This window comes from Pseudochaenichthys georgianus, chromosome 9 (genome assembly GCF_902827115.2).
Source record: "Pseudochaenichthys georgianus chromosome 9, fPseGeo1.2, whole genome shotgun sequence".
NCBI lineage: Eukaryota > Metazoa > Chordata > Actinopteri > Perciformes > Channichthyidae > Pseudochaenichthys > Pseudochaenichthys georgianus.
This window is the reverse complement of record NC_047511.1, coordinates 35,325,891-35,351,580: the sequence shown is the minus strand read 5'-3', so window position 1 is coordinate 35,351,580 and position 25,690 is coordinate 35,325,891. Positions and strand designations below refer to the sequence as shown.

Sequence of the window (25,690 nt, the reverse complement as noted above, 5' to 3'; positions counted from 1 at the left end):
AACATCACCAAGGGAAATCCAGTGGACTGGCGTTCACAGAGTGAAGTGTCACCACACAGCATGAACATTAACATCATCAGAACTAAGCTGTAAGAAAGTATTCAAAATCATGAAACAAGCATTCATGACATTTAAGATACAAGCTAAGTGACTTAAATGTCTCCCTTTATCCAGAGTAATGGTCCCAATATCCTGAATTCACTCCAATCATTTCCAATCAGTTTCCTGAAAACAGCGCAGTTACATCGCGGTAATTAGGAACATAGGCTGTCTTTACGGCAATGTGTGGGAGGACCTGGAGGTTGCAGTGCTCCGTGAATGCAATGTGCATCATCAACCTAATAAAATATGACTCTGAAAATTAAGTCTGCTGGCCTTGAGGCACGCAGAACAACAGGAACCGCGAGCAAAATGATTGCAGGTTTCTGTTGTAATGTGTGGATCCATGTACGCATGTGTTTGTTTATATTTAGGTATATTTGCAAGAGCGTAGAACCACAAAGTAACCAATTATAGAAATATGTTTTTTACTGTATTCTATTAGAATAGAAAGGAGAGAAGCCCGGCAAAGAAAAATGGGATGTAGGCTGCAGCTCTTTTGTCCTAGTTTGAGCACCACACTCACCAAAGTGCATCAAAGTGTCAGCACTTCGAAAATGAAAAATGGAGGAGGACAATGGTGCATTCCTCACAGTTTTTCTAATAAACTGTCAATCAAACAGCACACTGAATGACACTAATATCATATGATGCAGCATTCCATATCAAAGATCTCATCGATGCTCATTCCCCCTTTGGCTCAATCTGAGGCCTGTCCTCCCCTCTTATTATCACCATCATCATTCGGACATGAAAGGAGAGAAACAAGTGCTTCACTATTGCCAAGGAGAAACCTTGATCTTGGAGCATTTGCATTCGCCACCTATTTCCCCTGGATGTATGAACACGTTACCAAGGCGCTCTCTGATTGGATGGCACTGAGAAGATGGCATTCTGCTAATGCTCAGAGCACCAGCCCCCCCCCCTCCTCCCCCTCTCCCTCTCCCCCTCCCCCTTCGCACGCTGTCACACTCAGCCGGTGGCACTAGGGGGCAGTCCACTCTGTTGGTTGTTATTCTGAAGGAGGCATCTACAGTAGCAGGAGAAATAGGACACAGCAGGAGTCAAAATACATATATATAATTAATGTATTCATTCATGTTGATTATTGAAATCTGGCAGCTTTCTTTGAGCTCTATGTCCTACTTTTTCACCCTAAAACCATTAATCTGTGGTTCGCTTGGCTAAATATTTGTAGTGTACCTTTTATTTATCGAACAGTTAAGCAGGGCTTTCTAATTAAATCACAGTTTACACATAAAAGACAGAACATAAAATCAATGTATCTTAGTGGGTGAATATTCCCTTTGAAGAGGTACAAAGCTAAGTTGAAAGCATCTTATGGATGCAATAAGAGAACATTGAAATGAATATGGTGGCTCACTATGAGAGGAAGTGTTCAAGCAAGTGTTTTCATGAAGGCACCTCCTGTTACTGTGTGATGCTTGAGCTGCACTCTCATCACACTACATTTCACTTCAATTCATTATACTTTATAAAAAGGGCCAACGTGTACAGTATTAGGTTTAATAAAACGAACTATAATCTATACAGAATTTATTAAAAAAAAGAGGAAGTGTCACTGTTGGTTTACATTAAGCGTAGAAGAAAAGCAATTCATTTAAGTGCTAAATACACACACACACACCTTTAAAAGAGCCATACAGTAGCAGTGTGTGTATAGTGTCTATCAGAGGGCTGCTGATGAAGCTTGGAAACCCCAAAGGAACAATGTTCATGTGGAGATGAATTAATGTAAGAGCAGTGGTGATTACCACCAGGGCAGTCAGCCATTTCATACTCCGAGCACGAGGCGGTGGACCTCAAATTTTAACCATGACGAGATTTAAATGTACTTTGCTTTGCGAGAATCTCTGTTTCTTTTCCCCTGCTTTGCACTGATAACTGGAGCACGTTAAACTCAATTAGGCCATTATACATACGGCTTTATAGATGAACAATATTACCCATATGCGTGGATGTGAATGATGAATGGGTCAGCATCAGTGTGTGTGTGTGTGTGTGTGTGTGTGTGTGTGTGTGTGTGTGTGTGTGTGTGTGTGTGTGTGTGTGTGTGTGTGTGTGTGTGTGTGTGTGTGTGTGTGTGTGTGTGTGTGTGTGTGTGTGTGTGTGTGTGTGTGTGTGTGTGTGTGTGTGTGTGTGTGTGGACACACACACATGGACACATGGTCTTAAATGTCTCCTGTATCTTTGCTATCTATGTTACGTTGTATGTGTATGCTCCTTGTAAAATCATACAGAGAACCACAGCTTTAAATAACACTGATTGATACACCTGACCCAGTCTAACAATATAAAAAGTTGTATTTTCTAATGTACATAATTTGTTTTGTATTCATGTTTTAAACACAGGCTTCTCACTGCCTTTCATAAAACAATGTAGTCTTTAATTTAACGTGTTACTTCAACACATTGGGAATGTGTCCTGTGTGTACTACCTTTCAATACACTTTTCCCAAACAAAATTGTTGTGTCACTACATATTTCTTTTGAAAATGCTGCTTTGTGGAAACAATTTCTGATAAATAAACTTTATAACAATCTTCTGAAATGTCAGTATTTTCAAACCCCCACTCGCCTGCTGTAGCTAAAGACACTTTCTCACGTATTGTCATGGTAATGAAAGGATGATAATTGCACATGTTACATTTAAGGTGACTGCTTTATAATAATCTCAATTAACAAATCTGATATTGGCACCTAATTCTGCAGGGGACTGTTTCTGTTGTTCCTATCATTGTCATCATTTAAAGTAACTATTGTAAAGAAAGTTAAAAAAAAAACGCACAGAGGAGTTCCAGCAATGTTAAGTGTTCTCTTTTAGGCCATTCACGACACAAGGTCAGGTCAGTCATGAAGTATGGCTGCTGCTTCAAACAATAACCATGAGGGTGGGATCACCTCTGTGTCGCACAGAAAGCCCACTATTATAGCGTCAGCCCTCCAGAAGCTTCTCAGTTCCTCTGGCTGTGTGGGGGGGAGGGGTCCCTGCTCCCCTTCCTGAGGCAGAGCTCCACGCCACTCTACGAAGAAGGGACCTTCGTGAATAGGCCCCACTCAAGAGGAATAAAGGAACCTCTCCACTGGTTTGTTTTGGAAGCTGTCTTATTGATCTGTCTACCTATGAATGAATGCGTTGGCCCAGTTTTCTCGCTCATGTGGACAATGGCACTTGAGGCCTGTATTAACTTGCCCGATGTTATTCCCAGAGAATAGCGTGCATTAAGGAGTTTTGGGAGCGTTTGTCGTTTTATCCTCCTATCTACTCCACTAACCTTTCCCACAAGAATAGAGAAGCTAAACTAAGAAAAGCAAAAATCGATGGCTGCTGCCTGCCGAGTGTCTAAATCAATACAAGTTTTTAAGAGGAGATATTTCACAAGTAGACTGATGACACACAATTACAGTATTATTGAGCACCATTATTCAAAGACTACTAAATCCAAAAGAAAATAATCTGCCTTCAACCTTGAAGACCCAAATAGGAGCCACTGTAAAGAATGATGAATAAAGCACTAAGGTTTTAAGAAAGGTGCATCTGTGTTGACCTATTTTGTAACTCACGGTCCAACCCGTGTGCAGGGCATATCATTTCCTTCGAGCAATTTGCAGCATGAATTCAAGGCCATTCCACAAGAAGCAGCTTTGCAGTAAACACATATTTCAAAACCACTTTATTGGACAGTTATTTTTACATTCTGACTGTAAAAAAAAAATCGGTCACATGATCTTCTTTCCTGTAAAAAAAACAGCTGTCATGTTAGATTTTAACAAAGCACAGTTTACAAGTTTTGTAACACACAACATGCCAAATGATACGCTTACTGTTTTTAACCACAAGTCAAGGACTTTAAGCTTTCTTGGCATGATTTAAAGGAAAGACAAGAGATCTAACAAGAGAGACAAATTGAGTCAATAAACTATTTTACAACAAGTCTTTGGTGATTAGTTGCGAGTCATTCTCTTGCATGGGCCAGAGTATCATTCACATATAGTGGGACTACTGCCTTGCTGTCATTTTGATGTGTTAACATGGATGTATAACATTCGCAGACTGTCTTTGCAGCATCTCATGACTGTAAACTGACCCACTTTGGAGCATATCATTCAAAAGTAAAAACAAAGGACTTTAGATAATTCCTTCGACTTTACTAGAAGTCCAGAATGAGTGCAGCTTTATAAATGAACCCACCTCCTTGTGTCCATACTGCTAAGGCCCTATATAAAGCCAGTCGTAGAGCATGAACATATAAAAAAAAAAACGACAAAGTAAAGAACATAATTTATTTAAGAGAAAATCTAGAACAGAAATAAATACATGAAAGAACAATGTGTGTAATTTACTTTGTGAACTCAACAATGAATTATAAACACTTCAGTGGTAACAAACAGAAGAAACATCGCCTCATCAGGCCACTGAATTCTGAAAGTATCCCAGCTACTTCTTAACGGACCAGACAATTAAAAAAGGTTAATCTGCAACTGATTTGTCAAACACGTTTTTTCAAAATTGATTTAAGCCATCATGCCCCCCCCCCAATAATAAAATCATGTGTTCGCTGTTAAAATTAGAAATGTTTACAGGCCTCAGCATGTGTAATAAATACAAAAACAAAGATAAATCAATCAAAAATAATCATTAGGATAAATTAGATTTAGCTTGAACGGTAGATTAAAAGATGGTAGTAGACGAGGAAAGACTTCAGGAAGTGCAGGGGTGTTAAATCAACTCACCATACAAATTATTTTCATGAAAAACAATCTAGAAATTAGGCAGGATGGATACATTCATTATGTGCATAATCCCCATCTTTAAAAAACAAACAAAAAGACGATTTCTAAGACTTTTGACATCAGGAGCTAAAAATGAGATATAGTGCCGCTTGAGGTTGTACAATATGTTCTGTACAAAACTCATAGAGCTGCAATTCATAAATTACAGCTCTACGATATAATAATGACCACATTAAATGCCCGAAAACACCAGATTGTGTGATCTGTAATTCATCTGGCACCACGTTCCTGGAAGGGCTGGACAATCATAGGCCCTTTGACTCTTAGTGCAGACATTTACCCACCAAATAATTACAGTATGCAAAGACACTGTAAATGCTGTTATGTCTCCATGGAAACCAGGGCTTGAGATTCCCCTCTTTATTGAGATGGAACTACAGAAGAAAGAAGGCCGCAGAGTTGTAGTCAGTTAAAGGTTTAAACACTAGCAGACACCAAATCTATAGCCATTCGGACAGGGGAACAGACTCACTTGGCACTTTTACAACTTTTGATCCATTAGAACAAGAATAAAAACAACTGTTCAAATGAGTTACAAAAGCAAAGGATGGGTAACGAGTCAAATGGAAAGCAGAACATAAAGGCGGTAGTTCACCAACAGTAGTTGACATCATCTCCTCTTGATCACAATGCCCTTTTAGATTACAGCTGACCGACAGCAGAGATCCTATACATGCAGACAGACACGTGGAAACCAGCACAAACCTGGGCCGAGCCCTCAGTGCTGTCCTCCCTTTGAATCGTCTCTGCTGTTCAAACAAAAAAAATCTGATAAACTCTAAAATGGCTCAGTTAAAACCAAGAAGGTTACGACGCAGTTTAAACACTTAAATACATCAGTTTCAAGTCAATGAGTTTTACATCTCCTCTTCCTCCTCTGCAGTTCTTCAGTAGTCCACTCCTGACCCTTTTTAGCTTCAAGCTGAGGCGTACTGGTCCTTGACGTGACGTTTTAAGACTATTTCAGACACTATCGTGGTCCGTGGCAATCAAATTTAGACATTTTAGTAAAACAGGCAATTTTGTTTGAACGCACATATTTGAAAGTTTTGATCAAAAGGACAAACGGGGCACAAGTACGTCAGTCATTGTTTTCCCCCAAAACATACAATAACAAAATGTGATTTTAAGGCTCAAATGAAGTCACAAACAAACGTCTTCAGATCCGGCATTATGTGTGACCTCGATAGCTTCTTCACGTTGCATCACTCAGGGAAATAAGCCCTATTATGGCCCGTAATAACACACTGGAATATAGATCGTTGACTGACTCTCATTGTCAAGGCCCCGCACATACGTACCAAACCGTAACACTTAAACCTAACAGCATGGACCCAGTCTTGCAGAGTATTACATGAAAATAGGTTGTGGAAAAAAAAGAAAAAAAGATCATTAATTAAACTCTCTTGACACTGGTGGATTTAAGGAGAAATGCCACACCACATTTTAAATTAATTGTAATCAGCGTCTGAGATATATTACTTCACCTCATATGATTAAAATGTCACACAGCCAACTGGACCAATTTCTCATTACTATGGCAATACACTAATGACACATATTACGATTCTTCCAACTCCCGATTTAGTCTGTTAGGGGTTTAGAAACCTTGCTCTCCAAATAAAAAGGTAATGGTTGTGTATTAAAAACAATGACGAGAGTTCACAGAGTCGTCTGTGGAGGAAGCACTGGAAGTTGAACCAGGAGCTCTGATGATATGGTCAGTCAGGGTTTAGTTGGTCAGAGGAAGGGCAGGGAGGATGTGTGTGTGTGTGTGTGTGTCACCATTAGGCCTCTGTTTTCCTACTCAGTCCTTTCTGATCGGGCCCGACACAGGGTGGGGGTTATCCCGCCATGAGATACTGATGGTAGAAGAGACCAAAGAGGGAGGTGGAGAAGAGGCAGGCAGCAACCCACCAAGTGAAGAAGGAGAAGAGGCCACGGAAAAGCAAGGGGCTGAAGACAGTCCGCAGGCCCCCCAGGGCCACCGACAGCTGGGCCACAGACCCCTGGGCTGCTGTTTCTACCGCCGGTGGGGGGGCTGCTATAGGGGCCGCCCCCATCACAGAGTCAGAGTTAATTTCATAGATGCAAGGCAGGTCCTCTGTAGGGTAGACCCACCAGGAGTGTCCACCTGGAAGACAGAGGATGAAATTAGATACCATTTATGGATGGGAGGCAAGAGATATTTTAAATTGGAAAAAAATCACGGAGCATGACTCACCTAAGGTTTTTAGCAGCAAAGTTGTATGCAGCAGCATCACCAGCGGTGCCACATACTGTAGTGCGATTACACACAAGTAGTAAAAAACACGAGCAACCTGGGAGAGAGTGAAGAGTTAGAATTAGATTACCGTGTGGTTTTACACAAACTGTAAACCAGAACATAATGACACACTCAGATGTCTCCTCAAGCATCAACTCATGTGAGGAATGGGATACAACACAGCAGAGGAATCAGTCCACTATATACAGTAGTCACAATTTCAACAGAAGTATTTGGTCAAACATATTGTAATGTTCTCCATATCGCTTAGCCGTACTGGACAATAACAGTTTTAAATATGTTGCATCTGTTGATATTTTTTATTTAGAGACCCTTTTACCAAGTCTAGAAATGAAATCCATCTCAGATACACAATATTCACAGCACACCTGTGTTTGCTGCACCACAAAATCTAATTTGTACTTTAATGTATAATAATATTTGTGCACATACCGAACAACAATACGAGTTATAAGATAGGATATGGTTGTCTTCACTAGACCAACCAGTCAGTACTTTATGTTGGGAAGGGGCTTTTGAAAGCAATGATGGCAGGAGCTGATGCATTGGGCCACAACACACTCACTGATAATGTATCCTATTTTCAAGCACACTACAGGTGGGCTGCATGCCTCCTGCATAATGCATGCCCTGTGGACAGTTTTAGACTTTGTTCCTTAATTCACAAAGACAGGCCCCTGGATGTGTCTATATTTGCTCCAAGTAAAAGGGCTTATTTTATTCTCCAACCCTGCAAAAGCAGCAAGGTGGCCCCATCTAAACGCTCACTGTGTCGAAACACAGCTCTGCCTCTTCACCCCATCCAAAGTGTGCCATGTGTTAAATGGGATAAAGTTATCCATCCTCTTATTCACCATCTTCTGCAGGTCAACGGTACTTATGCGTCCCGCCTCCTTCTTCATCTGGTCCACACCCTTCTGGGCCAGGTTGAGGTAGGCCTGTAAATGATGTCTCATCATAGCGAGTCGGAGCACACACATCAGTATGATGGCCCACAACCGTAACGTATCATACGTATCCTCCGTCATCCTGGTGATAATGGAAAGACAGGAGCGTGAGGAGACATGATGCACCTGCTCCATCATTTGGATGTATACGCAGAGACAATGAGAGATAGTAAGAGCAAATGATTCATATAAAACTCAAAAGAGAAGGTAAAAGAGGGTGAAATTGAGAGATAAAAAAGGAACAGAAGGATATTGTATCATGAAATCTGACTTTATCGTGTTTGACCTTGATGGTGTCACAGTCACTGCTGGCAGCAGAAAAAAGTTGGCACATGACAGAATTCAAAGCTACAACTAACGAAAGAAGTAATCTTAGAATGAAAAGGCAGCTAACAAAGGACAGCAGTTAGTGATACAATAAAGAGCTTCCACTGAGGTATGACTACATTTAGAACATGTGTGTATTGTCATTTCACCTCCAAGCTGAACACATTTCTTATCTCATTGAACCATTGTGAATCTCATTTTCATGACAGCTGTTGCATCGTTTACATCCAGTTTCCTACACAAGAGCCACAATTACTTTTATATTCACAGCTGGCCAATGTTGTCCTACCCCTCCTGTTTGAATGGCAGCCAATTAGCGAGCTAGCTATAAAGGGAGTCCAACTGGCTGGCCTATCAAGATCACTCAACAGAACACCATCAGCACTGTTGTTTTAAAAATAAAATGTATGGCAAACTCTTGCTTGAGCTGCAAACCATTTTACCATAGGCTTATTAGTTATGCTCCCTTGTTAGAACTATTAATATAGCAAATACAATGTTTGTTATTAACAGCTATTTGGACATTCAAAAAAAGTTAAAAACTAAAAACAAATTCTCTTCCAAGCAAATCTTTTTGGTTTTAAGCACACTAACTATGGCTATTTATATAAACACGCAAGAATGTGCCTCGTCACAGCACGGAGAACATATCATATTCATGAGCAGGAGAATTATAGTAAATAAGAAACACAAGCAGTGTGAACAAGACATGTGTCAGAATGGCAACAGCACTTGCAGTATTGTGTTCATCTATCATCCATTAAACTGTTTTATTTTTACCCAAATAACTCATTTTACTTACAAAGGCAAATTCCCCTTTTCCAGATAGGGGTTTATTAGGTAGTCCTTGGTAATGGGCCTCACCCACAGCAGGACCATGATAAGAGGGGACAAGAAGTTGATATGAAGCAGAGTCCTAGAGAAACAGGGAGGTGAAGGAGAAGATGCAGAGTTATATTAATAACGCAAACCGCTCTTCCACATTAACAGCAAGTGTCCCGGGCGACTTCTGATGATCCACTTTTTAATCTAGAAGTTTACATAAGGAAAAATACCGTCCAGCTTTCCATAAGAAGGTGGGAAGATAACCAAGGCACGTATTTGAAGGGCTTGGAGATAATCTTCTAGTGTCAGCGTCTGAAGGTGTAAGGTAGGAATGGATGAGGAGGCCATTTTGGAAAGTCTGCAATGCTAAAGTGGATTATCTGGATGTGACGTGCTCCCTATCATAGTCATAGTCACGCCAACCAGGGAGTTCTGAAATAGAAATCTGTCCCAACTGAGGAAGTACAACGGCACTGTGTTTGGCTTCTCGGTGCTCCAAGGCAGGCCAGGTGGTACTTGAGCAATGTGTGTGGCCAATTTGAGCACATTGGGTTTTAATTAAGCCTAGAACCACAGACAAAACCTACAGCACACCATCATTTGTTTCCATTATCATCAGACACATATATATTCCATTGAACAGCGATTCATTTATGTGAGAAAAATAACCGACCTTCTGTGCTTTCACCTTAAATGCCGCGGAACATTTTGAGAAATAAAGATTTTGAAGGTTGATCGTAGAAAAATTATGTAAAACATAAAGAACCTGACAAAGGTTTAAAAAAAATAAAGCCCCATTACAAAGTTTCCTGACCAGGTTCTGATCTTAAAAGTTGTGTCAACAAATATTTCAAAGACTTTCCACCATTTACATCCTTTATATTAAAAGGATAACAACGACTTTAAGTGTATTCAATGAAACATACATGAGTTTGACCCCAGAAGGGAAGACAGAGACTGGAGTGGACTCACTGTGTAAATCTGCCTGTGGTCAGATTGAGTGCATCTAGGTGCATCTGGGCCAATCGTAGACCAGGGAAAGTTAGGAATGCTCCAATCAGGGAGCAGAGCAGGGCCAGGATCAGCTTGAAGGTGAGTTTAGATATGGGACCCCTGTGCAAACGAAAACGAATAGTGAGATACTACAGTAGTTTGAGGAGTCATAAAGAATTCATGAAGGCAGAGAAAACAAAAAGGATACTATGAGAATACTGATGCTGTACTTACTGGGACTCCAAGCCCTGGTGCTGCAGAAACTCGAGAGCACTGTCGGAGAAGTTTGCAAAACCTAGAAATGAGGAAAACGTTAAAGAGTGACTTACTCTTTGCGCCAAAAGCAACAACATTCATCGTTAGCAACGAGAAAAGCATTGAGGAGAAAACCAACCTGTTTCAAGACCAAACTCCAGGTAGTTTTCAGTGACAATGAGAATGGCCATGGCTTTGACAAAAAAGAAGAAAGCAAAAGTAATGCAGAGTGAGCGCTCGCCTCCTTCCTCCAGCTTGAAGTAATGAGCCGTTATAGAGAACAGGGTCTTACTGTAGGGGTTCAGAGTCAAGGAAAAACATCTCCAGACACACATCAAGCAAACCCCAACTGCTTTGCTGATATATTTGCAATGCCTTTTGCAGGTTCAAGGGAAAAGTGTCGCAGCAAACAACCAATACAAAAGCTTCCGAGCACAGCACCACACATCCTTTCAGCACCAAAAATGTGTTTCAGCTTCACAAAAGTACACTGTGCATTCTTACAGAACCCTTTGGACCCTGAAACCCTTAACGCTACACACAATCTGCTACCCAGCAAGTGTGGGTACAGAACGTGAGGGACTTTGGCACCTATGCATGCGATCAAGGATGCAATAATTTTCACTCTGCCCCTGTCAACCTTGATCAGACAGCTGAGGACAGAGCATGTTTCTAAAGAGAACCGTTTGCCTCGGAGATGGAAGGTGCAACATTTCAGGCGACAGCATGCCAATTGTTCACTCCCTTTTAGTCCATTATAGGAATGGTATTCAAACCAGCGGAGTCTCCCTTTCCCCCCCTTGTATTCAGCACTGTGAAGACAGCTGTCCAAACACTCAAAGGACGAGTTCAAGCCAGCATGGAGTTGAAAAGAGGTTTTTGAGCCATCATGTGGTGGACTACAATTAATAAGTATTCCTATCAACATTGGGCAAAGGTGAGGATGAATGAAGTCAAATGTATACATTCCAGTAAACTAGGGGGATAAGCGAGGTGCCATTAGATGCAGATACTTGACGACTGGCTGCTCCAGGGCTGTCAGAGACGGTTAAGGCAGTCGAGACGGCAAGTGTCTTAAACATATCATCAGGGCTGAAATAGGAAAACTGAAATCAAGTGTCCCATTAACACTTATACTGAGCCAACACATTCCATCATCTTCATCTTCATAGTGCCAGTCCATCTACTGTATTGCCCTGTCTTTCCTCCTCCCCCCCAAAGCATATCAGTCTGTTGGGCTGTGAAAATTGGGCCTCCAATCTCCGACGTAGGCAGGAAATGACACACCATCTGACTGAGAGAGCGGCCTGACCAGGAGCACTGGAAAGATTGATCCCTGTGGTTGGTGGCGAGGTTAATGCATAACATTTAACCGTCATTCAGGTAGCTGTGGAGGATAAAGGTGCTGGCTGTCGAGCCAGTAGGAGCTCGAGCGGTCATTTTACGATCTCTCTCAAACCGTGCTGCATCTACACAATCAAGCAGGAATGATTTGCTCTCTTATAGACAAAGAGATGTTAACCTATGACATATATAGAATGTGGTGATGAATTGAAAATAAGGAAATTGTGAGAGCACGAAAGAGACGATAGAAAATACTTCCACTGAAACCTCATATGTTGCCAACCCCACCCACATAATGACATAACTATGTTACCAATTTAAAGAACATTGAAAACCAAATCACGAGATAGATTTAAAAGTCAGATAAAAAAGAAAAAAGATGTTAAGAGTGACTGATGTAAGGATACAGGACAAAAGCTAACACTAGCAGGCTCCAGACCACACTGATGTTCATCTCTCCCGAGGGCTGAGCCACGCAGTAGTACAGCTCTGTTATCAGATAGACCACAGTCGCCGCCACTGTGAAATCCACCAGCCACTGGAACTCTGGGAAGTAGTGCAACGCTGGGGGCAAAGAGAATTTCATTTCATCATAATATTCAATAATAAAATATATACAGGCCAGTATATGCAAAAGTTAAAACGAGTGTGTGATTTAAAAGTTGATATTAAACTGTGGAGACATTGGCCCTCTTAGATGTATACCCAACGTGTCGACTTCTGTGATGCATTTCGTCTCCAGCTGTAAATCTATGTCCTTGGGAACTGTTACTGGCTTATGGTCAATGTGACCATTGAACTTCCTAAAGCAGAAAGGAGAGCGCAGCAAAACAGAGAATAGCGTCAGTATAACAGGAACAAGAACATTCAAATTTAAAAGCATTTTATTTGTGTATTCTTGTGAGGAAACAACAATTAAATTAATGTTTCCTATTATACAATGAAAAGAAGGAACCACACGTCTGCACTCAATGCGACTCTGGCTTACAACGCTAACATTTGGCAGAGTTGTAGTTATTCCTGTTGCTACCAATACTATTGGACTACTCCATGACCAAAGGGGGCCAAAGCATAGGCTGTAGGGGTGTAACGGTACACGTGTGTACCGAAGTGTACTGAACGAATATAACGTTAAATAAAAAAAATCGAGAACGTGAAAAAAAAAGTGGAAGTAATCTCAGGTGCTGCGTTGCAGCATTCAGAGTAATTTGCTCACATTGGGTTCAACGAGTCAAAGAGCGACCAAGTCATTTCATTGGACGAGAGGCATACTATGAGAGCAGGGGCCTCATTTATAAAGGGATATACGCTCAAAAAATGGCGTACGCCAGTTTCTACGCAATGTTTGCCATTTATAAAATACTAACTTGACGGGAAAACATGCGGTCCTCCACGCAAACTCTAACCCATGCGTACGCACTAAGCACAACAACGGGAGAGACGAGAAACTGCGACACCGTTGGCAGAAGGAAGAATGGAGAGAAATGTGTGGAAATAATACCATAAATAAAATGTTACCTCTCATTTATCATATATGAAGAACTCATTTTCAAACATTGATTAAAGCCAATCTTAAAATGATTAAACAAACGCCTGTTTGCGATTCCTCAGTGCACACAAAAACATAACCTGGAGAAATAAATAAATACGGATATGTTATTTAAAAACACCTCGAATATGTTGTGCTAATGTTATGAAATGTTTTCTCATAAATGATGCGGTTTTGCATTTCTATAGGTTGTAGATACGAGCATGGTTTTATATACTTCCATGTTTAATCGTGTTTTATGCCGTTTGCCAATACTTGATAAGTCGCTCGTAAAACACAGGAGGTATGGAAGCTAAGAACACCATATGTGGTAAATTGTACAGCTGATATAACACAACACATTAGTTGTATTTCCTCTAACTGGTGGATATAGAGTTGCTGCAGTGGAGACGCTGTGCACAGCTGATCGACAGCTGGGACACAAACCACCAAATACGAAAACATAATTCAGATCCAGTCGTCATGACTCCACTCCGGAGGGATTCCCCGATCACTTCTTACAGTCTCTCATCAAGGGGGGGTCTCCTGTCCCCGGTACAAACACACTGCCTGGGGAAGGCTATGTGTATTTTTTTTGTCATTAACTTTTTTCGGACCACTTATTTATTTATTTTGGTGACGATCCGACCTCCATGCTGCTACTCTGGTTCAAACGGCATCCACCAAACAATATGATTTATCTCCACGTCCCCAAAATAACCAAAATCTGACACGGTGTGAGATGTCTTTGTTAGCTGTTCTGTCGTCATTTCCTGCTATCTTCTTCATGCAGTCAGTCAGTCAGAATGAATGAATGAATGGGCGTTTCTTTGACTATTTATAGGCAAATATGGGCGTTACGTGAAGCCCGCAAAAGCTGCAGCGCATTTCGAGTCGATTGTGATTTATAAAGGGAAACCGGCGTAGGAAGTGCTGTATGCACTTTCCTCGCCGGTACGCAATGTTTGGTGAATCGGAAAATGTCGGAACATTTCTGTACCTATTTTTTGGATTTCTACTGCGTAAGCAACCTTCCCACGTGAATCCTACGCACGGCGTTATAAATGAGGCCCCTGTTCACAGGGATGCGTTCCAAATTAAGTCAGTAATTTGAGGAACTATCGAAATGGCGAACGCAGATAAAGTTGAGCTCGAAAATCCTCCAGCATCATTGAAGTCTCCGGTTTGAGAACATTTTGGTTTCGCAGTTACGTACAAGGATGACGGACAAAGACAGGTGGACCGAACCAAAGCTGTTTGTCGGCATTGTTCAACTAAAATTGTATACGCGGCTGGCAATACATCAAGCTTGCACACTCATTTGAAAAGGCATCACCCGAACGTGAATATCACCGGTACCAAAAGAAAAAAGACTGAAGTGCAAACACAACTCCTGCTAGCATTTGAGCCTCCACCACTCGCAAAGAGTTCAGACCGAGCCAAAGCTATTACAAACGCCAAATATCCTTATGTTGCCATGTTAGCAAAGCGCTACCTGGCTGTATCTGCGACCTCTGTCCCTAGCGAGAGGGTGTTCTCCACAGCAGGAGACATTGTTAGTGCCAGCAGATCTGCCCTTTCGGCAAGCAATGTGGACAAGTTCATTTTTCAAAGTCATAATGTCAAACTGGCTGCTTAGGTACTAGTACAGTTGAAATACAGATGATTTCAGTTCATCGAAAAGCTGCACCGTAATGTTCATTTTATTATATTTTGTATTTGATGAATACATTATTCACAGTTTAATAATAATTAAAAAAACCCAAAAAATATTTTATGTTTTGTGATAATTTTTTCTGCTGTACCGAAAACGTACCGAACCGTGACCTAAAAACCGAGGTACGTACCGAAACAAAATGTTTGTGAACTGTTACACCCCTAATAGGCTGTGCTCGATATCTAACAGCAGGCGAATGCAGAGCTGTTCTTTAGGCTTCAAGAGCTGTCTGGTGGCCTCCTCAGTTCTGGGCTTTGTTTGTTCACCCTGTGTGCGCTAGATTCACAGGACAATACCACAGTAAGACTCTAGGGCCAAACATGCCCTGGACAGAGTTCATCTGTGAGGCACCTGACAGGAGAAAAGGGGCTCAGCTTCACCCCTGACTGAGGGAGTCGGCGTTAAACAAAGGGAACCGAGCGGCATGGCACGAGCTGGCAAATGGACAGTTGTCCCATCTTTTCCTTGAAGGGATTATTGAGCATGTGGTGTTAGAGAGCCTCGCTGTACCTCATACAGGGCCAGAGAAAAGACTGTGCCCGAGTTAGAAGCTGGACACGGTGAGGAACAGTGAGGCTTAACTCTCAGTTGTGACTTCAATTGAAATTCATATTTAAAAAGGATAGTACAAAGAAAACACCACTTAATTTATGTGTTCAACATATGGTTCAACTTCCACCTGCAGCCCGAAAAATTGAATAATATTGTTTTTTAAATTGCAAAGTAGCCTGATGGGAAATGATCTGCCAGAATCAAAGCTCGACATCTGACCACTTTGAAGATATTATGCTGTTTAGAACACTTTGATTTCAGAGAAGATGCAATCCTTTTAAAGTGTCAGCCCCTAAAATAGAATAATAGTAATGGCTCCAAAAAACAGAACCAACTTTCCTCACATCCGCCAGACAGGGCCACTTCTAAGCCCGGTTGCTCTGAGCCTCGATGAAGAGCCATAAAGGAACAAAACAACAAAAACAGACTTCCGTCTCCTTACTTCAAACAGGCCTTAAATGAGCCACATAAACACATCAGCTTCATCTGTTTGCCGACATGCCTGTGGTCTCCATCCATCTCAAATGTCTGCTTCTCATCTTTTCATGCCTCTCTGATGAAAGGGGTGCCTTTCGTACCTCCTCTGTGCCACTGCATTTCCCCAGCCCCAAAACAATAGCCCTTCTTCATTCCGTCCCCCCCTCCCTACCTACCTGTCTTTCTTCTTCTGTCCTTTTTGTTTCCCAGCTAAGCTCCTCAACTCATCTTCCGTAGGGTGCTGATACCACCGCAGACTGTGAACAAAGAGAAGCAGAGGGATGAGGAATCAGGCTCCGACATGGACAGAGAAAGAAAAGGGGACAAAATAAATATTTTTGAATAAAACAAAAACACACACATTGAAGCATACAAAGCAATTATCAAAGCATTCAATTTAGACATATCTACCATAATAGTTGCTTGGCATGGAAATAGTAAGTAATTAGAACTTTAACAAAAATGTATAATACTTTGTGTGCTTACTGGAGTGGAGTTCAATTACTTACATTTACATCAAACATTAAAGTATATAAAAATATAATTGACAGATGCTCTTGAAAGCACTTAAAGTTCCCCTATTATACTGTTTTTTTATCAATATATTATAGGTCTCAGATATATACAGAACATGTTTCTGTTTGGCTCCAAACACCAAACAGATCATTGCAGCATCCCATAATCCCCTCTGTTTCAGGCCTGTTTCAAAAGTGCTGATTCTCTGTCTGTTACTTTAGATGAAGATAAGGAGCCACTCCCCACGCCTCTCTGAGAGAGATTTGGTTAAAAAGAATACAATGGTGCTCTAGGAGGAGATTCAGGTGGGGGGGGGGGTTACCTTGGTTGGTGATTGGCTAATGGTTACACAAGCCAAAAAAAATCGTTATGACATCATAAGGTGGCCAAAATCTGATCAGCTCATTTTCAGGTTTTTATATACCGTACTTTTCGGACTATAAAGCGCACCTGCATATAAGCCGCAGCAGCTAAATTGTCCGTCTGTCTTGCTCTCTTTCTGTCTCTCGGTTCCACTTTTACTTTGGCGCGCTACCTGTCTTTTCCGGTCTCCAGCTTTAGGCCACTTAAAGGTGGCGGGCGCGGACCGGTCATAGAGCCCATAGCGTTAAATGTGGTTAATTTTACCTGTAAAATCCATAGATTTAGGAGGTTCCCTAGTGGCCGTTAGCTGTACAAAAAAAATGGGGAAAAAAGTCGCGGCTTATAGTCCGAAAAGTACGGTAAATGGATCAGGACAAAAAGTGAGAACATCTTTTGTCCTGAAACTTTCAGAATCTCTTTACACAGAGGGGACACATGGTTATGTAGAAAAGACATGAACAAGTGGATTTTGCACAATAGGTCCCCTCTCGTAGCCTTAATGTGTAATAGCTCTAAGCTTTATGATTAACTCCCGAAGACACAGACACAAAACAGACTTTTATCAGAACTCCATTTCATATCATCGAAACACATCTTAAAAGCATGTGTGTGAGGCTTAACCACAGCAAGGTTATCTGTCCTTAAGCTTGAAATATGAGCTCATTTAAGAGCGTCCATTTGAAGACATTTCAGGCTCCTTCCTTGTCTTTGTTTAGAAACCCTCTTGTCAGAGCATCTTAAGAAGCACTCTGCGTGGCAGAAGAGGAGAGAAGGAGCACAGCGTGTTCATCCCTTCGAACATTTATTTATTATGGACAAATTAATAACTAAATATTCTGGGGGGCACTCTGGGCTTTTGGCCTATAGGACAAAAGTTTTCAGAAAATGTTTGGAAATTGCCCTGAAAAGTGAAAAAGTAATTAATTATTAAATGTGTTCCAAAAAGTTGTTTACTGAAAAAAACATGTGGCACTAATTAGAGGAAATGAGGCCAGCACTTTTATTTTTATGCACCACCCTCTCGGGTCCTCCCAATATTTTGATACCCTTTGGTCTTCACGGTATCATTTGATGACTCTTTTTTTCTTCTATATAAACCGTTCTGGACGCTGCCGTCCAAGTAAACATTTTTACTCACATTGTTCAGGACTCTGAAATAAACTTCTTAGAGGTAAATTGAAGAAATTAAACTGTAGCATTTAAAGAAACTGAAACAGCATGTACAGGATCCTGCCTTACCTGCCACTGCAGAGTAGCCATCTTGCGAAGGAATAATGAGGTATGATTTTCTGAATTACACTGGCCATTACCATGGTAACCACCAGCTGCACACCGATCACACCCTGTGGAAAAAGGAAGGGGGTTTAAAATCACATTTAAATAGTAATTGTGCATGGCATAAAGCAGCTACACATATGAAATACAGCTTTATATGGACTTAAAGGCTACACCATATTTTCCAAATGCAATAAGATGTTTTAAATGTTATTACCAATCTTAAAATGATGATGAAGTCATTGCATCTCTTATCATCTAGCGACAAAATCTAACTGTAAATGCATGTGATATTAGAAAATAATCTTGACCATGACCGCTGGCCCTTTCTATATCTTGACTATCATAAGTTCCAAAAACAAACAAAAAGGTAAAGAAAAGGTAGTGTTAGATTACGATGAAATGTGATAAGCATATTCACGGTCCCCAGGTTTTGTATGCTTTTGGAAAGACTGCATGGCTATTTTCTCTAGATGAAGTGTTTGATTTATAATGTGGCCAAAAGCAAAGCCTTAGCTAGACGGTAAACCCTTGAACATGAAACACCACAGCATGTTTTCTTTGTAAACACTGTAAAAGGGAAAGTTGTGGAAAAATTTGACTCAACAACCTTGATAAGGATTCAAAGCTCAAACCCAGAATGACCTTCATTTCAATATGAACAGAGATTGGGAGTGTGCTCTGTAGAACCAGGAGATACACACTTATTATTCAGACAAACCAAGAAGAGGAAGAAGGCCGTTGGATGCCCCAAAACACTTTATATTACTACTTTCCTATTTTACTGAAAGCCTGACTATATGTTTAGTTTGTAGTATAACAATACCTAACTTTAAAGACCCCAATAGTTGTCAAACCAAAAAGAAAAACCATGGCTACCTTCGAGGCTACCAACACGCTTACATATCATCCCAACATCCGTTCCTGAGTGCCCTAACATGATTTTCAAGTGACTAGCAGATGTCCCTAACCACAACTCTCATGTGACATCATGGTGAGCAACATGATATGTTTAAGTGTCTGGGGCTTCCTAACACTAACTAAAGACACCTCTTCTCACATGATTAGTGAAACAGTTGAAGTGATGACCTTGTATTGGCTGACATGATTAGGTTTAAGGTTGCAGCAGGACATTGCAAATTTGAAATAAGTAGGAACGTTAAAAAAAAGGCACATTTATTTAAATTAGAGTTATTTTGTACCAGAAATATACAGTATCGTGATAGTTAATGTCATTTTAATTATAGGTGTTAAGAGATTAATATCACCCCCTCCCCTAACTTTGTCATATGTACCTCAACTAGAGATGTCCCGATCCGATCACGTGATCGGGGATCGGAGCCGATCACGTGATTTTCAAAAGATCGGGGATCGGGAGAAAAAAAATCGGGGATCGGGATTTTTTTTTTTTTTAATAATTTTTTTTTTTTAATTTAATGTTACAAAACAAAAATTACCATGTTCACGTCTTAAAGTCATCCTGAGGACTTAGTTTTGGTTTAAAATTACACAACATCATGTATGTGTTGCTTTCTTTGGGCTTGTTTTCATAGACCTGGTTGCTTATTTCTCTGAAATCTGGCAACAGAGTGGGCGCAGTGTCTAATAGTAGCAGTAAGCTAACGAGAGGCTACGTTCAGCTGGTGACTCGGGAGTCGGGACAGAGAAAATGTCAGGAGTTTGGAAGTATTACAAAATTGAAAGCGAAGGCAGTGTAACAGCCAGATGCAATGTTTGCAAGGCGGAGGTTCCGCGTGGTGGAAAGAACAGAGCTACGTTCAACATGACCAATCTAATACGCTACCTGAGAAACAAACACCAACAACAACACGGCGAGTACACAGCGGCCACTCAGGTAACGGCACTGAAACAACCGACACTTTCAGAGACTTTTAAAAGGAAAGAGAAACTGCCCCAGAACAGTGAAAAGGCCAAACAAATAACTAGATAGCTGAATTCATCGCATTGGAGGACCAGCCGTTATCTGTTACCTTTTTTTTTTCTTAATGCATTGCATAAAGATCGGATCGGGAAAAATCGGTATCGGCAAATTGTCAAAATCAAATGATCGGAATCGGATCGGGAGCAAAAAAAGGTGATCGGGACATCCCTAACCTCAACACAAGAAAATGTAAGGGTTACTTTTACAAAACATAATCACAATGTTGAGTTAAAAAGGCATTTCATAGTTTACTCACCATTCCAAGGTACCGTAGTTTGACTACATTTAGTGGTGTACAAAGACTCCAACATCTGTCACAATGACAGCCTCCATGTGCCCAGGAGAATGAACAGCCTGCACTCCTTTGGTAGAAACCCAAATTTAGCAACATAAGGAGCTCAATATCAACCCAGCACACTAAGATCAATATTCACTTGGGCTTAAGAGGCCAGAATCATTCCCATCATGCAGCCCTAATATCCTTTCACTGCAGGTAAGGTCTGCGGGTTGGCCTATCTTTTTGGGCAATCGGTAGGAATCATTGATATCTGTGCCTGAACACTCTTGAACAGTGAGAGAACCAATTACCTAACTAATCCCCAATACAAATAGTTCTTTCCAACACAATGACCGTATATCTCTTTGAGCACCTAGGCAGTGAAACTACGCTTGCAAACTCATACCATAAATAAAAGCAAACCGTTCTGTAGATTTCTTGTTTACTCAACATGATGTTTGTTTACACATCAATAATATTAGTGTAAACAAAACTCCCTCCCCTTTCTCAACTTTACTCAATACAGCCAGAATGCTATTTTCCTCTCGCCTAAGCTGGACTTTTGTGGATTCGAGAATAATTACACCAAAAAGAAATACTTTTATCATAGAATTGATTCAGTACATCATCCAAACAGACTCTGCTAACATGCCGATTCTGAAAAGGTGTCTTCTGGGTCAGTCTGTCATGTGTGACCTGTGACTTTTAGTGATGTATATTATCACCATTCTCTAGTTTTAGTTTTGCACTGGGCAACCATGCTTTACAGCATGTTTTCTTAAATATATAATTAAACTTAATCTTGTACTATTATACAAATAAATTGGGTTTTTAAGGCTACACTGCATGTAGTTGGACATATTAACCTAACCCCATACACATATCTGCTTTGATTATACCTGTCTGATTAGCAACAATAATGTTTACACAATAATGAAATAAAAACTATAATGAACAACCCTGCGCATGATGCTAGTAAATGTCTTTCTAAATGATGGTTAACCCTATGTCAGACTGCTGTTGGTGTAGACTAGAGGGAGGAAGGAAATGACAACTAACAGGACAGGGGCTGAGTCTGGACTCTGCACTAGACCTATATTTTGGATTGGTCATGGGGATCCCCAGAGTCACCCAGCATGTGGCAAGCTCCAAAGTCTGAAGTCAATACCTCGTTTGGAGTCCCAGAGAGGAGTGTGGGTGCCATTAAATTGTACTCGCTAAGATGTGATGCGTGTCCAAACCCAACCTTTCTGACGCAAGACATTCTCCATGAGAGGGATGGTCATGATATATAGGTCAAAAGTAAACTGCCTTAGTTTGGTGGATGCTGACCACTCTCTGTGGGGACCCTGCAAGGATCTCTGGCCTGGGGGGAATTGAGCCAGCATGGACTCTCTTATCTTTCCCATACCGCTTGACCCCCTCCACACAACAACTAAATTAAATCTGTAGGGGGTAAGACGAGGGAGCTGCAGTGATAACAACCACCAATAAGAGCTCCACCACCTCACTACTATTTTGGCAATGCAACTAACTTTTAAGGAGCAAAACCCCTTATGCTTCCCTAGTTTCATTTAACTTGATGTATTTATATTTCTATGTAAATGTTCAACTATTAAGTATTTGACATCTAAGGTTACACTTTCCAATAGACATACTGCAGCTTTGGTTAAAGATGGGACATAATGTATATCGGAATGGGCCTAATATTAATTCTGGAGTAGGTAAGACTGGAGGAAATCCTGGATGTTTCCTATTTCTAGGATATACTGTGATTAGTTTTTTTCACCCCATCCCCTTGTAATACAGTATACATTAGTGGTGTTAAAATAAACTCGAAATACTCAGATTATCTTTGTTTTTCTACCAGCTTCCTTTCAAGAATGAATGACTACCTGTGCTGTGAATAGAATCCTGTCCTAGCTGCTGTAACAGATCAGCATATTGTGGACATTCTGATTATATGATATGAAGAACACTAGAAATGTACTCATCAACATAGTCATACCAACAACAAAAAAACAAGAAAACCAAGAAGGTGGTTTTGGAGCGCCAATAATTGTGAACTCATCCCATGTTACTGTTATTGTTATATGTATTGCTAACTGTTTGAGATTGAAGATACAACTTCAATGTGTTTTGGGGGAAAATGTTGGATTATTGGGTGCTAGAACAAAATATACTATTACTGATATTCTGAACAATCTGTGCTGTTGTATTTGCTGTAAAGTGTCTCTACTGTACGCTATTTTTATTATATGTACAGCACTTTGGCTCGACCAAAAATCGTTTATAAATGTGGTATATACATAAAACTTGATTTGATTTGAAATTCACACCATTATAAATCTCCCTTCATTGACTTTTGGAAGAACAAACAAGTTTACACTGCAAACATTTTCCTGACAGGTTTTTAGAAACCCTTGAAATAAAATTGGAAATAACTATCAGAGTACTCGACCAAATCTCATGAAATTACAAATAAAAGAGACTCAGATCTGGTCGAAACATCCGGAGGTCAAACTGCGCAGGTCAGACAGGTGAACTTTTCCCAAAGGTATCTTGCTACCGGCTTAGTGGCAACGTTATACTAACCGCTTGTTGTATGATTTATACCAATTATTTGTCTTCAATATGTTCCCTGAAACAGAACCCAACACCAGTACACCCAGACATTGTATGTGAGTGAAAAACAATTGAAACAGCCACCGATATGAACTATTAACATCTGGATTGCAGTCAACGGTCCCTTTGAGCTAATGCTAGCTAAACCGCTACACTGACTAGCCGGCTACATGCACTTGCTCTGGTTAGCAAGCTAAGCTAACAGTACACTGCAATCACAAGAACACATAGAATGAAAACGTCAATCAGTCAGCAAAGTCTAAATAGTAAGTAATCTGCATTACAACTGGTATGAGTAAAATGCCTCCATCAATGCAATGCGACAATAAAGAGAAACCGTTGCGTGCAGGTGCTCGCTGTTACACTCACCATGTTGATGCAGTGCAGCTGAAACTGACTCTACCCCGACAACACTGAGCTCCCCGAGTCGGAAATCAAGTGGCGAGGAGCACATAAGCCCTTCTTGCGATGGTTATGCACAAACTGAAGGGGGTTCTCATTCAAATTGTCACCGTATCCTCGCAGACTTGGGTTACATCGTCCAAAATCAATGGATTCAACCTCCTCTCCCAAGTATTTTCAACTGCAGTAGAGGTCACGCTAGAACTCTGGGTAAGCCGGTGTCTTCCTATATGCCTGAGCAAAAAGAGTAAAATAAGAGGATTTCATTATTAAATTCACAACAAATTAAAATAAAACTGTTGCTATAAATTATATTGAACGAAGCTTTGTGTCTTAAAATTCAAAATGTGTTTTTAAAATGTACATGGACATTATCATTTTGATTTGGATTAGACAGGAGCTCTATAAGTATGCTTTAGGACCTCCGCAACCGGAAGAGAGCAAAGAGACGGACACCACCACACATGACATATCAGTTCAATTGGTACTTGCATCCATAATCAGTACCTACAACATCAGACAGTATACTTATATAGTCATGGCATCAGATGCATGCAGTCCCGAAGCAGTACCTCGACGAATAGGCTTTGACTTCATTGATTTACCTTGGAATGGGATTATTGATAGTATATATAGAAATGTTATTCATTGGGATAAACCCCTTGAGATGCACCATCTCGTTTTCAAGGGGGTCCCGACAATATCAACAACTTACAGACATACATAAACAAAAAGACAAAATGCAAAACATGACACACAATGCACACAATCATTGCAATTTGAGACAGTCAAGCAAATCAGTTTCATCAATATCAGTTAATAACAAGTACAGAGTTGAAAGTGAGATAACATAACAATGCATGTTTAAATAATACCCAATGATGCAAGAGATCTAATAGCAGCAGGTAAAGTATTCCAGTCAGTTGGGGCTTTAAACATGAACGCTCTTCTGCCAATCAATTTTTTTGCGGAGGGGACAGAGAAATAAATCTGAACAGAATGTCTAACTTGATTAATTGGTGAGTAGGGTACAAAATACTGCTTTAAATAAGGGGGATAGTTCAGATAAATGCATTTAAATATCAGCTGAAGCCAATGCATACGTCTTCTTACATTTAAGAAGCATTGTGCATTGTAGGCTACTTTGCGGCTGTATGCATCAATAAGTAAAATATCTAGTCTGTTGGCTGTCTATTCACTTAATCAAGGTGACTTTTAAGGGTGGCTACTTTGACATGTTTAAAGTTATTAACTGTGAAGCAATTCTGCGTATCACGCCAGAGGCCTTTCAGAAAGATTGAAATTCATCACATGTATTTTAAAGCCTGTGGTCTCAAACATCCAACAGAAGGAACACATAGGTTGGTTTTTGTGGTTGTATTTTAACATAAATGATAACAGTGCTTGGCAGTTAGTGCGACGTTTTAATCACTTGACATCTGATATGGAATCCTAATGATGCACAAGGTTACTCTGTTTTGATAAGCGGTGACTTATTCATGATATGACTAGGAGCCAAATGTACAATCCCTCTTAGTGAGCGGAAGTTGAAAACTCAGTAGAATTAGCAGTTGTAGTTTATGGAGCGTTCACCTTTTGCCATACTTCAACGTTTCTCTCCAGTGGTCTGGAAATTACATAATTATTATTATTATATTCTTGATCTTAAAGTGTGCTTCGCAAGATATGGCCACCCGCAGGGGCGGCGGGTGCTGTAGTAGGCTAGGGAAATATGTGTGTCACTGCATCCTGGTAAAATACAAATATAATGTATAATGTCTGTGTCTTTGACATTAGCGCTGCTAGCCACCTGTGCCCTGTACTTCGAAGCCAGTTCAACATACCCTGGATATGTTTGAGTAACAAACAAACTAACAACAAAAAACGAGATCTCGCAAAGCGGTCCTTCGACGCTGGTTATCAACTCGGTAAATCAAGCCAGGGATTCTCTCACCAGGTGAGACCGCGTTCACGTGAAAGGGGCGGGGTTAGCTACATTTGACCAATCACAAACAGGGACAAGTGTAAAAGTGTAAAAGTAAACTAATATTAGACAAATATGAGCTTTAACATCCATGACTTAAACATATAATCCAGGATACAAGCCACAGAGTTACACCGGCA

At 40.6% G+C, this 25,690-nt stretch overlaps 1 protein-coding gene across 1 annotated transcript; it reads right to left on the bottom strand.

Moving 5' to 3' along the window:
- Positions 1-3,777: 3,777 nt before the first annotated feature.
- tmem161b (transmembrane protein 161B) lies at positions 3,778-23,752 on the bottom strand. Its single transcript, XM_034090889.2, has 12 exons — positions 23,534-23,752; positions 18,285-18,388; positions 16,343-16,423; positions 12,598-12,695; positions 12,300-12,456; positions 10,688-10,839; positions 10,528-10,588; positions 10,273-10,413; positions 9,278-9,391; positions 8,056-8,230; positions 7,139-7,235; positions 3,778-7,048 (listed from the first exon to the last, which is right to left on the bottom strand). Exons 1-12 carry the CDS (start codon positions 23,534-23,536, stop codon positions 6,759-6,761), a joined length of 1,473 nt encoding a protein of 490 aa, XP_033946780.1. The 5' UTR covers positions 23,537-23,752; the 3' UTR covers positions 3,778-6,758.
- Positions 23,753-25,690: the final 1,938 nt, after the last annotated feature.